The sequence below is a fragment of the Suncus etruscus genome, chromosome 15, assembly GCF_024139225.1.
Source record: "Suncus etruscus isolate mSunEtr1 chromosome 15, mSunEtr1.pri.cur, whole genome shotgun sequence".
NCBI lineage: Eukaryota > Metazoa > Chordata > Mammalia > Eulipotyphla > Soricidae > Suncus > Suncus etruscus.
Genome location: NC_064862.1, coordinates 1,132,389 through 1,150,823, shown reverse-complemented (window position 1 = coordinate 1,150,823; position 18,435 = coordinate 1,132,389). Strand labels below are relative to the sequence as shown.

The 18,435-nt window shown below is 33.9% G+C and overlaps 1 protein-coding gene across 1 annotated transcript in view; it reads right to left on the bottom strand.

Annotated features, from left to right (window-relative positions):
• The window catches only part of EYA4 (EYA transcriptional coactivator and phosphatase 4), a 304,073-nt gene that overhangs the window by 55,982 nt on the left and 229,656 nt on the right, over positions 1-18,435 (bottom strand). The window contains exons 6-10 of the mRNA XM_049789603.1: positions 9,167-9,259; positions 4,430-4,496; positions 2,258-2,400; positions 1,955-2,098; positions 767-846 (exon numbers count right to left, since the gene is read on the bottom strand). Of these exons, the coding sequence (XP_049645560.1) occupies positions 767-846; positions 1,955-2,098; positions 2,258-2,400; positions 4,430-4,496; positions 9,167-9,259 (527 nt within the window). The remainder of the gene's footprint in view (positions 1-766; positions 847-1,954; positions 2,099-2,257; positions 2,401-4,429; positions 4,497-9,166; positions 9,260-18,435) is intronic.

Sequence of the window (18,435 nt, the reverse complement as noted above, 5' to 3'; positions counted from 1 at the left end):
ATCTACAACAAGATAGACACAGAGGAGACCACTTGTACTAGCAGCCTGGGAGGTAATGGAGAGGAATATGGGATGCATGCTGGGAACAGGGGTGGAGGGAGCACAACTTTGGTGGTGGGAATTCCCCTGATCTAATGTCAATATGTACCTAAAATATTACTGTCAAAAATATGTAATCCACTTTGGTCAAAATAAAAATCATTATTAGAAAATTTTAAAAAAGCCCATAAATATGGGGAATGGAAATGAACAAGAATTTCTTTGAGAAAGACTAATGGATGTCCAAACAAGAACAAGAAAATTTGCTCATCATTCATCTCATACCAGTGAGAATAACATACTTCAAAGATACTGGGAACAATCTATTTTGGCAAAGTGAAAAATTGTTTTGGTGTGGTAAAAAGGAATGACTGGCTACCCAGGTTCGATTCTTGGCATACTCTATGGTCCCCTGAATCTGCCAGCAGTGCTTTCTGAGTGCAGAGCCAGAAGTAACCCAATATCACTGGATGTGCCCCCACCCACGAATCATAGTTTAAATGTTGAAATGTAAGAAAAGGCATCATTTTTTGCAACAGGAAACTTACATATCCAGAATTACATACCCCAAAGAATTCTAGAGCGTTAATTTTTAGTACTCTGAGATTTCATCTAAATTTTAAATAGAAGAAAATTAATTTTGAGATTATATTTGCTTAAAGGGTGTTTGGAACTATTTTCTAAAAATATAAAACAGAAAGAGTATAAATAGCAAAATTTACCATACCTGTTGTGAACTGCTGAAATTTGTTGAATTGGAAACTGAATTATTTGCGTAAATAGTAGAGGATGGTGCAAAACTAGAACCTAGAGGTAAAGAACAAACTGTATTTAAATATTTATCACAAAGTAAGAAAAATGCTTCTCTTTGCAAAATTCAATAAAAGCAATTCATTTTATTTATTTATTTTATTTGTTTGTTTGTTTTTGGGCCACACCCGGCGGTGCTCAGGAGTTACTCCGAGCTGTCTGCTCAGAAACAGCCCCTGGCAGGGGACCATATGGGACACCGGGATTCGAACCAACCACCTTAGGTTCTGGATCTGCTGCTTGCAAGGCAAACGCCGCTGTGCTGTCTCTCCGGGCCCATAAATCTTATGTCTTTAATGGGAGAAATATACTTGCTAGGAAGAAATGTAAGAAAACTTTTGAAGCAGCTGACTATTTTATCAGTGTGTTTTATGGAGCAATATTTTATGTATCAGTACAAATTCTTTGAAATATACAATATAAAAAAATTTTTGAAATTATTAAAATGTCTTTTTGGTCTCTAGCTGTGTGTCTCATTTTGGCTGCAGTATATGTAACATAAACAACAGATATGAATATATTTCTACATATAGTAAAAAGAGACCTGACATTTCAGTTGAATAAAATAAAATAAAATAAAACAATTAAATACAGATCATTTTTGAAAGTGCACATTACAGAAATATTTTTTAAGAAATATAAATGGAGGAAAGATTTTTAGGAATGAACATAATGTCTCAATGGTAAATTGAAATTAGAGATGTGCTAATTCAAATTAAAATATTGTGAAAACAGCATTATTTTCTTAAGTAATACTGACAAAAAAAAAAAAAAAAAACAATGATTGTGTTGGTAATCTTTGAATGCACTTAAACAGATCCTAAACATCTGACTGGCATGGAGGCTGCTTTGCTTGACAGACGTTTCAGTTGCATAAAATTGGCAAGAGGCACTGTATTAAATTTAGTGGATCAGGTTATTTGATGTATATTCAACTATTTTCCTCATGTTTCCTTTGCGTTTTTGTCATTTCTGGTGAAATTTTGTAAGCAATGTTACCACTTAAAATTGTCATTGGTACGATAATTTCTTATGTTCTGAGTCTAAATCCAAAGAGTACCATTCAAAGTATTTCTTTGCACACAACAAAGGTGAGATTACTCACCTGGCATCTGGTAGGAATAAGGTGTCTGGCCGGGCTGTGGAGTGGAGAATCCTGGGCTGTAACTGAGGCACCCACTTTGTAATGGGGACTGAGTTTGTGAAAGTCCCCCCTCAGTCTTAATGCCTGGCAACATCACACCTAAGTCTGTTTGGAAAAATGTACATGAAAGCCATTTAATTATTATTATTATTATTATTATTATTATTATTTTATCTTATTTCTAATGTATATTAGAAAACTCTATTAGCTTGAAGGATTACCTGCTTAATAACAAAGAAGAAGGAGATAGAAGACATGAAATACCGTAAGTAGGCAGACTGTAGGGCTGTCCTGTCTGTGAATAGGCAGTGTAGACGGCTGGCTGCTGCATCCCCGAATACTGAGTCTGGCCTGCGTAGGCAGACATAGTTGGAGCTGCTGGTGTAGAAAGAATGTGTGGATAGGGCCTAAATATCAGAAAAATAGCATTATTGTGGCAACAAATACTTCATATTTGTTCAGACAACTTAGAAGCACTAAAAACTTAGAATTTCCAGGAAGAAATATTTATATGCAATAACTTTTTAACTATGTAGGGGAACACAAGGCTCTGAATGTCAGGAAGACTCCTCTGCAAACTAGATTGACCAAGCAATAGAAACCACCTAAATCTATACATCATCTAAAAATGATAGACATAATTTAGCTATTGCAACCTAAAATTTCTTTTAGTTTAGAATTCTTGTTTACTTCTAAAATAACATCAAGGTTAATCCATGACAAAAATGGAGTAAAATTTCTTCATTAATGTCTTCATGAACATATTTCTATAACCATGAATAACCAAAAATATATAAGTTCACTTAGAGTCTTAGCAAGGATATTCCACCCCAAACTGGGAATCTTAAGGGGGAACAAAGATCAAGGGATTCTTGACAGAAAATGAAATGACATTTCTTTCATCAAATCATACTGTTTATAATATTAAGGACAGGCAGTTTGACTGCCACAGGGAATAACTAAATTAGCTAAAAATTTAAATCTTGACTTCTCTGACTGGTAGGAACTAAATTTAGCACTCTAATAAGATAGTTGTTATTTTTTTTTTATCACTTTTCTAAATATACTATTTTTTTTTTTTTGAAATTTGGGCCACAACCAGGGGTTGCTCCTAGCTATGTACTCAGAAATCGATCCAGGTTCAGGGGATCATATGAGACGCCGGGGGATCGAACCGAGGTCCGTCCTAGGTCAGCTGCATGCAAAGCAAACGCCCTACCGCTGCACCATCACTCTGGCCCCTATATTGACTACTTTAATTATAAAAACAAGAGGGCTACTTTGTGAACCATCCAAATGATCCAACACAAAGATAAAAGAAAATGCACTGGGGTATATTCTCTAATCTAGATCATTCAGAGACTACGCAGTTGATCCTTGGTATGTGGATATCAAGAAAGGTGATATTGCAGATATAAAAAGAACAGGTACTGTTCAAAAATTGCTAACAAATGTTTCCAAAGTATTTGTCCATAGAATCAATGTTTGTATTGACATATAAAACACTCTGAGTTGACATAACTTCTTAAACTATCTTAAAGAAAACAATCATAAAAAAAAAAAGGAGTCAAAGGGAAAGGACTTGGGTTTAGCTGACCCATCAGTGCCTACTGCACCCACAGAAGCATATTTGGAGAGAAAGAGGGGAAAGGTGTCTGAGTTGCTGGAACCTGTACTCTCTGAATTCATGCCAGGAGGGGTAAATTTTTCTTTAATTTAAAAGATCTCTAGGAGCCAGAGTGATAGCAAGGAGATAGGGCATGCAGAGGGACGGTGGTGCGAATCCCAATATCCCATATGGTTCCTGTAGTCTGCCAGGAGCAATTTCTGATCTTAAAGCCTAAGCACTGCCAGGTATGACCCAAAAACAAACAAACAAACAAACAAACAAAAAGATCTCTGGGCTTTAAAAAGGAATTTAGAAGAGCATATTTTCAAAATATGTTTGAATGAATGAAAAAAATTGAATGAATTAAAAAAGGTAATTTTAATGATGGAATAAATTATGATAGTGTTGTATCATCTGGTTTGTTCTTGACATGTAAATCAAGGATTACTCATACCAGAGTTAATAAGAGAAGTACAGATAAAATTAAGCAATCTATGCAAGTAACTATCTGGTCAAATATTTATCTAACATATATATGTACATAAATGTAACCCAAGTTATAGTTGCTATATGTGTGAATACAGATTAATAAAGATAATCTTTGAGAACATTTTGTTTTGTTTTGGGGCCACACTTGGCAATGCTCAGGGGTGACTCCTGGCTTTGCACTCATGAGTTACTCCTGGCAGTGCTTGGGGACAATTTATAATGTCAGTGATCGAACTCAGGTCAGCCACTTGCAAAAGAAATGCCTTGCCCACTGTACTATGCCTTTAGCACTTTAAAACGTTTATTGACAAATCTGAAAGATACTATCACACACTTACTTGGAAGGATACAGCTGTGCGGAATATTGATGTGCTGATCTGGGACTGTAGCCACTACTGGTTATTACTATAAGACACAAAACCAAAAATCACGAAATGTTGATTCATAAATAAATATGTCATTAAAGCATATAAAATAATTTTGAGGAAAATACATATTAATGATTGTTACTAAAATTCATTATCCTAGAAAAAAAGTTATTGGAGAAACTCCAATATTTGAAACTTTCAATTTTGTACTGAAAACATTAAGCTAACATTTTTTATCCCTCATCATAATTGTCTCATTTTCACAAATCAGTAGCATGCTTTTTATATTAAATATAATTAATAAATCTATTTGATTTTAGGGTAATTAAACTTTGATGTTCTAAATATACCTTTAAAATTCTTATGCTATATTTTTAAATTCAATGTCTATTGTTAGCTAATATATTGCTTTCCTCTAATAAAATTTAATAAAGATTAAGAAATGTTTAAAGTTAACAACTTCAACCTTAATTTTAAAATTACAAAATGCTCTAAATGTTTAAATTTCCTTACACTACTTAGCTGAGAAGTTAAAGTGCAGAGGTCAATATATGTTCTAGAAATAGTAGAAGATATGTATAAAAATTATCGACTAATACAATGCTTAGAATAATTGCAGCATCAGCAATAGTTATATTTTGAGCAAACTTCAAATACATTTTGAGTATTATTTTAATATACTAAATACTTTTAGAATATTATTCAAAATATTGATAGAAATTTTTTGAGAAAAATATAAAGGTGAAATTTAGGTCATATTAAACATTTATTAAAACAGCTCAAACTGGAATATATCCAAAAGTTTGGAAGTTTCTCTTTCCTGCAACCATCTGCCTTGACTAAGACAGATGTATTGCAAATATATGGACTTCCAAGTGTTGAGGTAGTCCCTTCAGAGCCAATCCATACTGGGCAAGCACACAGAGTGTCTTTATTAGGCCATCTGCTGTTCATTCACTTTTTCAAAAAGATTGAAGTTGTACACAACGAAACGCTGGAATTAGTTTAGTCTAATCAATCATAGTTCTACTTCAAAGTACTGTGTCCTTTCTAAGTTGTTCATAATAATTCTGGAGCTAAACGTTTAGAATTGTAAAAGTGACAAATAGACTTAGGTTGCTAACTATTTAATGAAATATGATATATTTCTTTATCCAAATGCAATTAAGTACCCTTGTGATCTATGGCTTCATAAATGTGAAGAATTAATGTAGTAAAAATGTTATTTGACCTGTAACTCTGAGTATGGAAATAGTTTTCATAGTAATAGTGAAGAAAGTATTTTCAAAAATATTGAAAATCATCAAATTTGACTAATTCTAAATATTTTAGCAACCAAGAATCAGTGAATTTGCTATGCATCTTTGAAATGAATTGACCAATGAGCCATTCATTTCCTGAATAGTTATTAAAAACAAAGAATACTTAAAACTTTCATTTCCACTCAAGAACAAGCTTTTTCCTGTCACACCATGGCACTCAGTGTACATTATAGAATAGCAACAGTGTTATTCATAGGAAATTCAGTCTGACTAATTCACAATAGTGAATACTTTGCTTATTAGAAATATAATTAAAGAAGGCTTATTTTATTTAAGTATTTTGTCTCAGTTATTAAACTTCATTTTGTTATTCTCATACTTGGATTACACACATAAACAAAAAATATCCATATAGTATACATATAGTGCAAAGAAAACTTTACTACTGATGATTTCATTCAATATTCCAAATGGTACCTAATATATCCAAAAAATGAAGACAGTTTTGAATATAGAGGATTTAACTTTCTTCTAATAAATAAATCTAAAGTATACATTACCATGATAATATATTAACAGTATAAAAAGTCATTCTTTAAATTTCCTTTTTCTGACTATGTTATTTTCTAAACAGAATGCACAACTTTCAGCTCAGAAATTGTAGACATTATTACAAGGAAAACAAAGTGGAAAAGTGAAGAGTTTATAATTCTTGACCTCAGATATAACTAAAATCAACAACACTGGACTTCTGTGAGGTTATTATGATCAAAGTAAGGCTGTTTTTATACTCAACAGCCTAACCTCTAGTATAATTTTTGAATACCATGTACGAGTTAAGAGATCTGTTTGGTTTGTTCTTTGTTTTTGCTTTTGAGCCATACCCAGTGATGCTCAGGGGTTACTCCTTGCTATGCTCTCAGAAATTGCTCCTGGCCTGGGGGAACTTATGGGGCGTCGGAGATCAAATCGAGGTCCGCCCTGGATCTGCTGCGTGCAAGGCAATGCCCTACCGCTGTGCTATCGCTCTGGCCCCCCGAGAGATCTTCTTGATTGAATTAATCAAGATATGTTTCCCAAAGCACTAACTCATTATATGCCTCCATTTCTGCATACAAAAGTAAGAAAAACTGGTTGTCTTCAAAATGTCCTGAAAATTAATCAAAACAAATGTTACATGATTATTATCAGATCCTCAGAGTGTGATGTTAAACAATTTAAGGTTGTGTGCTCTTATTGCTATTGACCTTTTTATGCCATTGATCAATTGATTCTCCTTGGGGTAAAAGGTAGGAAACTAGGGAAGGGGCTGGAAATTTTGCCAGTAGAGGACATTTACAATGTCTGTAGACGTTTTCTTGATTTTTACAACTGGAGAGTTGGAGAGAAGTGTGCTGCAGCCATCTTGGGATAAATGAAAAACTAGTTACAATACAGAGATAAGTTCTTCTATAATAAAATTACATACATTTCTTGCACATGGCAAAACTAGATTCAATTCATGGCATCAGATATGGTTTTCTAGACTCTAACAGGATTTTTCTCTGAGAACAAAGACAAGAATAAGCCTTGAACATTGTAGGGTATGGCCCAAAACATTCACTTCAATTTTTTATGGTGAATTTTTAATAGTGCTATGGTTTGGAATCCTTGACCTAGGTCATTGCTATTTAATAGAACTTGGTGCAAGATGCTGAAAAATTTCATATTTGAATTCTGCAATACAGATGACACATATAAAAAAGTTACAAGCTGCAAATACTTAAATGTGACAGTGTGCATAAATGCAGTATATTTTTACTTTTACCAAATGTAGACTTAAACACCAACATATGCAAAGTGGCGACTTTCTGGAGGACAAGGACCCTGATACTTTTTAAAAGAAGTCTGATAAGCTTTAAAGATAATATGACAGGATGACTATGTGCAGCTAATTCTTTATCTACTTTAATATTTCCTAGTGGGGTATTACAGAAAGAACTCCAGATTGGCAAACTGTTCTAGACTCATTTATGCCATGGACCATATAGCCTTAAATACCTTTCACCTTTCTATATCTTAATAATTTTGCTCGTAAAATGGATTAAAGATCTATGAGATTCCTTGTGAGCCAATGGTATGTAATTTTATCATCTAATTAACTGGTAGAATACTCTTCAACTATGTCAGCAATTACTTGATTTAATTTCTTCCCTAAAAGCTATGTCTAAATATAATATATTCACCAGAGAATTCAATAGAGTACTATAACAGGAATGCTAGAAAAATTGATACCTATTTCTCTGAGGTAGACACATAAATTCAAAGCAAGCAAGTCATTTAGTATATGTGCATGTCTACATAAAGCATATGAATTCTTATCTCTTTATGTATGGAGTACTAATATTTATGCGAGTACATGGCAACTGCTTCTAGTCAGCATGAATCAATGAAATAGGATCAGCTCTAGCTATAAAAGTCAAATGCTGTAATGACATACTCCAGATTATATCCTAACTCTACAGAATCCTAATACATGATATCCACAGATAAATATAAGGTATATTAAAGTAGAGAAACAGAATCGATTTGATTAGCATAAATATTGTTCTAGGTTTAATGGTCAACTTTTCGCTACATAATGTCTTCCTCATGTTAAAAAGGAAACCTTTGCTAGATTAAAACAATACTGTAACTTCAAGCAAAACTCTTCAGAAAGTCAACTTAATGCTTGTCCTTTGTATCCACCTGGGAGCTATCAGGTATTTTTATTTAAAGGGACTGGTGTGTAAAGACATGCTATTGTTCTCTTTGAAGCATCAGAGTGAAAGTAGTGCTCTTGCAGGCTGGCTCTAATGCAACCAGCATGTGCTCTCCTGCAGCCCATTAACCTTTAATACTTGTCACTCAGCTGCTTACACAAGAGGTTAAAAAAAAAAAAAAACAGAGAGGAAATAAGGTTATTTAGGAGGATTCAACTGGATAGTTTTACATCTCCAATGTTGGAAAGAAGGCAGTTTTTATGTCATTTAAATAGGCAAGTTGAAGGGACAAATCAACTATTACAACCTAATTTTTGAAGTGTATAAAATAATTATGAAGAAAGACAGCTCTGAATACTTCTATTGAGATGGCTGAAGAATTGTTCTCAACTGCAAGGCCAGCATGGAGATTTCATATAGAATTTCTAAAAATGTGTGTTTTATTTTTTAATTAATAATTTTATCTAAGCACCATGATTACAAGAAACATGTTTGTAGTTGGGTTTTAGTGATAAAAAAAAATAACACCCCTCATTCACCAGTGCAACATATGTGCTTTATAATTAGTTCTCTAAAAATGTGAATTTAGTGACAGATTTATAAAAATCCAAATGCACGCAGATTTGTAGTTGTGCTTCTAGTCTACTGAAAGGATTATGTGTACCCCAATGTGTATGCAACAACACACGAGCTTACGGCTTTACCTGACCCAGTAAATGTGTCAAGCGCTCCATCTCCAGTCGTGGTTGTGGTTTCACTGCTGTTCAAAGGCTCTGTTTTGACTGCAAGGAGAGACACTATATAGAAGAATAAGTACATGTGAGTTTTATTTCTGAATTTATATCAAAGGTTCTGACTCTTCTACTAGTGTTTTTTACTAGCTACCAGGGACATGCGAGAAAAAAAAAACTTGAGAAGTCGATGAGGAGAGTTTTGTTAATCAGCTTCTAAACGGACATGCATTCACAGAGGATTTTATTTTAAAAATCCTCTGGCTAGCTAGTTCTCTCAAGTCCAGCTTTTAAAGGCAGTCAACCTTATAAAATGGAACAGCAGAAAATATAATTTTTCCTTTTAAACTCACCTAAGTACACTCAGATATTGTTGTAATCAAAAGATAGAACAGGAAAAAGAATTATCAGTTTTCAGCACATTTATCCCAAATCAAAATAAGGAAATTAACTGGTTTATGTTTTATTATTTCCAAAAAATCATTAAAAAAGAGCCATGCCAAAGTACAATGGAAGCATATGCAAATATATAAACCTATTCATGGAATGGGTAAAAAAATATGAGACACTCAATTGATTATTCTGCTTTGAGAAACTGAGTCTAGATATTTTTATTTTAATGGAATAACAAAATTTTAATGTACCATAGAAATAATGGAGTCAGCAATGATTTCAATTGTAATAAGTATTGAAAGCTCTTTACTCTGTTACTTGTATGTTTGAGGGAATCTATTTTGGAAAAAATTCCCAATTGACAATGATATAGCCTGGTACACATTATTTCAACATGAAATACAATAAAGGGGAGAAGTAGTGAAAAATAATATTCACTTTGTCACACCATATTTTCCCTTTGTGGGCAAAGTTCTGCTACATATATCAAAGCAGCAATGGAATAAACAATTATTCCCTACTTAACACCTCTTAAGAGTCTTAAGTTTCTTGATCATAAATTGAATGCATAATTAAACAACTTGGAAGCAAGCAGAAAACTCAAAGATGGTAAAGATTAACAAGGTATAAGCAAGAGCAGGAACAGAAAAGTGGAGTGACAGCATACCCACCCACCAAGCATGTCAGCCATTCTTCTATGAGAGAAGTGATTAACAGGAGAAGCATGCACTCATCATTGTACACACTGAGTTAACTGAGCCCTCCCTCACTGAGCTCCTCTGTATGTTAACGGATGTGATTTAATAATGCCACAAAGATTTTTCTGGAAGACACAGAGGAAGATTTTTAAAATGGAATGGGAAAGGAAAGAACTTGGAATTACTTATCCTAGCAAATAGCAGTTCAAGGTGATCTCTTGTCAGGAGCAACATTAACCTGAGAAGTATCTAATTGTATAGTTGTAAATAATGAATTGGCAGTTATGAATATTTCATTAATTTACAGAGTAGACACTATTATGGTTCAGTTGATCACTATTTGGTTCTACTACTATACAATTATTTGGTATTTGAAATTATTTGTTGCACTTATAATATATTAATCATTACAATGTAGCTAAATTGAAATTTTCCCCCATCAATCCAGACTGCTATATTTATTTTAAGTACAAAGGAATTAAAGGAGACTAAGGACCTTATATATAAGTTCTTTTTGGCTGGATATGATAGAACCTGAACTGAGTTTTATAATCTAATGCCTATGCTACCTGAGCTATAGAAGGCTGTCTTCAAGTATGAGAATGAATTCATGTCACACCTTCAAGAGTAATTCTTCACCAAGGCTAGGAGAATGTAAGAATTACATTATCCTCTATACAGAATATAGTGAGTCATAGAAAACTAAGGCATCTTCTATGTATTTTGTTTTGCTTCGTTGCAGTTTAAATTGTATAACATATAATCCTCCAGTGATATTAAACTTTTGGGTGGCAATGAGATATTAGGTCATACCTAGCTACATTTAAGAATTACTTCTGGCTCTATGCGCAGAAATTTTCTTTGCAGTGTTCAGGAAATCATATGTGGTGCTGGGGATGGTACCGGTGCCTACACCTTGAGCAGTGTGTATGTGTGTATGTGTGTGTGTGTGTGTGTGTGTGTGTGTGTGTGTGTCTGTCTGTCTGTCTGTCTGTCGGTCTGTTTCTGTCTCCTCTCTGGAACAGAAATGATTTTAATTTTTAAACTATAATAAAATAATAACAAAATCAACCTAACTTAATGTACCATACTGTTTCCTTCCACGTGATCATTAATCTAAATTCATTATCATTCTCAAATGCATTGTTTCTTATTGTACTTTATTTCACTTAAACCAGAAGTTAACAGATATTTTAGCTTATCTTTAGGCTAGAGTACAAAATCACAATAAATTATAAAATGGAAAGTGTGTTTTATAGCACAAAAGTATACTTTTCTTTTCTTTCTTTTTCAAAAACTTTGGGGGGCACATCTGGTAATGCTCAGAGATTACTTTTAGCTCTGGACTCAAGAAACATTCCTGGCAGAACTGGGGGACCATATGAGATGCTGGAGACCCAACCCAGATTGATCACGAGCAAGACAAGCAGCCAACCCACTATCTATTACTCTGGCCCTGGAAATATTTTTTTTTCAAAAACAATTAAACTTAAAAATAATTGTTTTGACTTCAAAGGCAATACTTACCTTTTAAACAATGTTGGCTAAGAATAAATTTAGGTTTAATTTTCCTTAAAGAAAAACTAGCACTTTGTATCAAATCATTATTTGAAGAAATACTTACAAAAACAAAAATAAATAAATATCTGTACTATCAGTTTTTTCCTTACATACTATTTATAAGCACTCTAAATATTTTTCAAAAGGGAGCAAAGAGGAGACAAAGAAAAGAAGTAAAGGAATATTTTGTTATATTATGTTTAAAGGAGATTTTATTATATTAATAATGAATGAATTTTATTCTGCAACTTTAAAACTATTTTATTTTATAGTATAAATTAGATCTGTATGTGATATGTCAGCTATTAGCTATGGCTGTTAAATTATTCATTTATTATACTCACAATACAACTATCATGTAAGCTCTCACAAACATATTTTCAAAGCAAAATTAATAAATCATCTAAATTGTGAAAAATCAAATGTACACCATTAATGATGTATAATAATCATTTTAAAAAATCCGTTATTATACCTTAATTTTCATGTTAATTTGTTGCACAATATTAGACTCAATTCAGGGTTCTAAAATTGTTTTAATTAATTCACATTTAATCTTCAAAAATTTTGTACTTAATTTTTTAAATTAATTTTTAATTATTTTTTCTGAAACTCATACATAATGACTTATGAAAATTTAGGTTCTATAAAAAATTTCAAGGGTATTATCAGGAAGAGTACAATTTACAACACTGCAGGAAAACAAGAAGTTTTAAGTGCCTTCCAGTTTTAATAAATTAGTGCGTCTATGATTTATATTTGTCTAGTACTCAAAAATTTATAATCATAATGTAGCTTTCATTCAAGAATATATAAAATATTTAATTCTATAGACAATTAAATTCATCCACTTAGAAAAAAATTGGAATGTATCATTCTAAAATAAAATCACATTCAAGTAGAGCAACAATATTAAGAAACTACTGCAAAACAAAACAAAGAAACAAAAAAATGGGGCAGGAGAAATAGCATGGAGGTAGGGTGTTTGCCTTGCATGCTGAAGTACGGTGGTTCAAATCCTGGCATCCCAAATGGTCCCCATAGCCTGCCAGGAGCGATTTCTGAGCGTAGAGCCAGGAATAACCCCTGAGTGCTGCTGTGTGTGACCCAAAATAAAATCAAACAAACAAATAAAAAGAAACAAACTACTGCAAATCACATTACACTGGCAAACAAATCCATTGTTTATATTTAAAAAAATTTCAAGAGTTCTTTTATATGCATATTTTTTTTTTTTTTTTTGGTTTTTAGGTCTCACCCGGCTGTGCTCAGGGGTTACTCCTGGCTCCATGCTCAGAAATTGCTCCTGGCAAGCACGGGGGACCATATGGGACGCCGGGATTCGAACCGATGACCTTCTGCATGAAAGGCAAATGCCTTACCTCCATGCTATCTCTCCAGCCCCTTATATGCATATTTTAAGTAATAAAACAATGTCCTGATTCCTTAAATATTCTCCTTGAAGTGTTTTATTAATCTCCCCATTGAATTTGCTCTTTTTCAGTGCACACATCTTGAATACATTGTGTGCTCTTATGTCCTTTACCTTGTTTCCTTTCCTAGCTATCTTTTGGTTCCTCAGTGGCCAGCATCATATTAATTGGGCCTCTGCCTTCTGATTTTTCAATATAGAACCTAGCATATCATAAGCATAGGATATGTTTTATTGTTTTTTACTCGTTACTTTTGTTACTCATGATTCTTTTTGTTTTTAATAAATCTTTATTTAAGTACCATGATTACAAGCATTTTTGTATTTGGGTTTCAGTCATAAACAGAATACACCCCTTCATCAGTGCAACTTTACCACCACCAATGTCCCCTTCTTCCCCCACCCCTGTCTGTATTAGAGTTAAAGGAATGAGAAAAGTAGAAATATGACATGTTTTAATTGAGAATGTTAAATTCATTTTTAGATGTTACATAAGAGATGTTTTTCATATAGCTAATCATAAATCTTTACATTTTTAAAAAATCAGAATCTTGCATAAGAAAGTAACTTTTTATATAAAAAGCATTCATTTATATGTGTACATATCAACTCTGATCTAGAGGACATTTCTGTGGTCTAGTCTACAATGAAGTGGCCTTTTCATTTTAAATCACTGAAAACTATATTTGAAAGAATATTACCTTGTGACATGTGAGCATTTTATGAAATTCAAATTTCTGTGTTCACAGATTGTTTTACTTAAATACAGTCATGGTCATTCATTCATCCATGTTCATACTGTCTATGCCTGCTTCTCTGCAACAGCAGCAAAACAGTACTTACAACATAAAATACTAAGTTTCTAAAGTCTAAAATATATATTATGATTAAAGAAAAATATATACTGATCAAGATATCAATTTTTATTGATTTTTTCCAAATTTACAAGAGATAAAATTCAAAAAGAAGTTTCAATTCCAAGGTAGCGATCTTTTATATGAAAAGAGCACTGAGATATACTATCTTTATTTTTGTTTTGGCTTTTTTGCTTCAGACCCAGCAGCACTCGGGTTACTCCTGGCACTGTGCTCAGAAATCACTCATGGCGGGCTCAGGGGACTATATGGGATGCCGAGATTCAAGCCACTGTCGGTCCTGGATTGGCTGTGTGCAAGGCAAATGCCCTACTGTTGTGCTATCTCTCCAGCTCTAGAGATATCTTGAGAGCTCAAGTGATAAATCTATTTACTCATAATATGAAATTGGATATTTTAAATAATTAAAAATCTCAGTTAGGGCCCGGAGAGATAGCACAGCAGCGTTTGCCTTGCAAGCAGCCGATCCAGGACCTAAGGTGATTGGTTCAAATCCCGGTGTCCCATATGGTCCCCCGTGCCTGCCAGGAGCTATTTCTGAGCAGACAGCCAGGAGTAACCCCTGAGCACCGCTGGGTGTGGCCCAAAAACCAAAAAAAAAAAAAAAAAAAAAATCTCAGTTAATGAAAAGATGCTGAAAAATTACTAGCTTTATTTATTGTAATAATTTTCCGAAAATGATCCAACCTCAACAATTAAACAGTTATAAATAAAAATTACTCCCAATAAGAAAAAATTCACAATAAATGTTTGTGCTGTAAATACGTGTCACAAAATATCATTAAAATGTAATAAAAACATTATACCTAACCCCACAAATTTTGCCTTCAATAATCAAAAAGAAACTACCATTTTGCAGCTAAATATTTGCCTTCATTTACCATATTAAAATAACTTCTTTATTATTATTATGAATTATAATTCACTTTATTTGTTATGTTTAAATATTATCATAGTTAAAAGATCATGGCTGCAGCAGTGTTAAAGCTCATAATTTTGATGTTCAGTTATAACAACTCCCATAAAATGTCTGAGGCTTTCCACGATCTTCTCATGTTACATCTAGTTCTCTTCTTCATTATCCTTCCACATTCCCCCTCCACACACCCCCATAACAGTACGAGCCAGGTTTTGTAATTAAAGGCCAAATGACAGTCAGACGCAATAATGACTATTTCCTCATTTTGCGTTTCTATATGCCACCGATGAGTGGTACAATATTTGTGTCCTTCTAGTTGATTTATTTTACTTAATATGATACCCTCCAATTCCATACACATTGCCGAGAACTTCAGAATTTAACCTTTTACATTAGCTGTAAAGTATAAAAGAACTTGTTACTATTTTTTCTGACAATTTAATTAGTTTTTCTCTCTAAATGAAATGAGTGATAACCTCAAAGGGATTCTAAGTTAAAGGTTACTTTCAGCCAGAACTTTGAATATATAATTAGTAGTCCATTTATCCCTTTGGTTCTTATCATTTTTTTTACAGTGAGTTTTAATTTCGTTCTCATTAAGTTTGTCTTGTTTGGCACTTTTTTAGTTATCCTGTGCCAGTAAAAAATGCTGAATGAGTCATTCTTCAGTTTTTTTCTTCCTCCTCTCCTGGAGAATAAATTTATGATTAGGAGGTTGCTCCTTTTGTCATTTTCCATTAAATATCTTATATTTTTTCATAAAATATTTTATTAACCCTTTTTCCATTGGTGATATGTACATTGTGTTCAAGGATACTGATTATCAATTTTCAGCTTTTACATTCTGTTTCTTTATATTTCATATTTTGGTCCTTCATTTCTAGTTTAATATGTTCTTAACTTTGCCATCAAAATTTCAGGCTTATTTTATCTATATTCCATTATTCTTTTTAGTTTAGTTTTTTAGTTTAGTTTTCAGCTACCCTGAAGTCATCATCAAGCAGTGTTAAAATCATTTTATATATATATTTGGTTTTTGGGCCACACCTGGTGACGCTCAGGGATTACTCTCTGGCTATGCACTCTTGGCTTGGGGGACCATATGGGATGCCGGGCTAGAATCATGGTGTCCTAGGTCAGCCGCATGGAAGGCAAATGCCCTTTCACTGCGCCAAATTCATTCATTTTTTTAAAAAAAGATTTTTGGTGTTCAAAGGACTTAAAAATGGTGTGTCTCATTAGAGGTGGTTTAGTAGCAGCATGATTCTTCTGCTCTCATTGTATCAAGCTAAAGATATCTTATAATGCGTTCTTAAATACTTCCAAGATGGAATTGGTATTTATGACTGATTTGTGTGTACCTAGATGACAACAAGAATTTATATCACTAATGAATGCTCTGTAGTTACTACTATTATTAAGGTCTAGACAGCCTAGGTGTCTCACAGCCCACAGGACATAGGCAGTGGCTAAAATTTGCCATTTTATGTACCCAATAACATCTGGCTAATGTATATAGTCACGAGGGAAAATTTTTGTTGTGCCTTCGGGCTATGCCCAGTGGTGCCCTGGGGTTACACTCCTGGCTCAGAACTCAGAAAATACTTCTGGTAGGCTTGTGGGACCATTTTAGATGCTAGGGATCAAACCCAGGTCTGATGTGAGCAAGGCAAAAGCCCTACCCACTATTCTACTGCTCTGGCCCAATGAGGGAAATCTTTCAGATTTTCGAGTAGCAATTTGGAAATGGCTGCTATATCATAACAGAATGTGTAGCGCTTATTTATCTCCAGGATGTAGTCTATCAGTGGTTGCCTTGAGGATGGCAGCTCTCTGTTGCTTTCTCAAGAACAGCTATGGCCAGATGTAAATTGGGGACATCTGCACCTCATTTTTATTACACTTTACCAGTTCCTAGTCTTTCTCGTATAGGGCTACAGGTACAAAATTAAAAAAATTTTGGATTCAATATACTTACTCTATTAGTGTGTTCACTTTCAGAGATCTTATGCTTGGGTCTGAATTGCTTGTGGCTACAAGCCTGACAGATTACCTGCAGAGTACAACTAGAACTGTGAGCCTGTCAAGGATGGAGCCTTGATTAGGCCTCTGATAAGCAGTGCTCACTTAGATCCCAGTGTGGGAACAAATTATGTTGGGTTTAACAAGTCTGAATTTTCTCTGACTCCTGAATACAGAAACTGTGTTAATCCTAAATGCTCAGCACCTCAGAGCAAAGCTCTCTGGTCAGGATAAAAGTGCATGCAATGAGCGTGTTGGAGCAGAGTAGATATTGCAACCCAGTTGAATGTGTCTCATAAGATTGGGTTCAACTCACACTGGGATATGTAGCCCACTGACTGAACTTGATAAACACAAATCTATTTTCAACTCAAAAACTGTTAGTATAAAACTAATATCTTATGAATCCTTTGTGTTTAGCTCCCACAGAAATTGGCACTTTCTGTTTGTTACAAATCTGATTGAAACAAACTGCCCATTCCTTTTCTCTTTCAATTACCTTGGATCCTGATTCCATATTAGTCCTGAACTTGTCTGTTGTTCTGCCATCTGTAAATTAGGGTATACTTGAGATAATGGCTAAAGTTCTCTTCAATAGTTTTCTCAGTGAGACTCTCTATAAGGACTCCTTTCTGTTTTTATATTTCCTTTGTGCTGATGCCACAGGAGAGCTCAATGAACCATTCTTTTTTTTGCCGTCTTGGCCAAAGTCCTAGATTATATCTTCTAAAAGGCAAATAACTTATTATCTAAACCTTCTGTTCTTAAACTGTGGATTGAAACTTTATGACTCTATAGCTGTGAATGTCATAGGTTTCTGAATATGTAACTATCAAAAATTAATCTGAGGTGCTTCTGACATCCTCAGTCAGGCTTACATTATTTGGGTGAAAATTTAACAAACCCTGTTCTATACCAATACTGAACTGTATACTACAATACTGAAGATGTTTATGTTTTCCTTAAAAACATGTTGCCTTGGATGTTTCTCAAAAAATAGAAATCCAGGGCCCGGAGAGATAGCACAGCGGTGTTTGCCTTGCAAGCAGCCGATCCAGGACCAAAGGTGGATGGTTTGAATCCCGGTGTCCCATATGGTCCCCCGTGCCTGCCAGGAGCTATTTCTGAGCAGGCAGCCAGGAGTAACCCCTGAGCACCACTGGGTGTGGCCCAAAAACCAAAAAAAAAAAAAATAGAAATCCAGCTTCCACATGACCCAGCAATACCACTCCTAGGAATATACTCTATTCCTATAGTCTGGCATTAGACAGCCGAAAAGGGATCCTCCCCTTTAAATAAAACTCTAATTTTGATTAGTCTAGAAAAGCTTCCCCAGAGTTGGC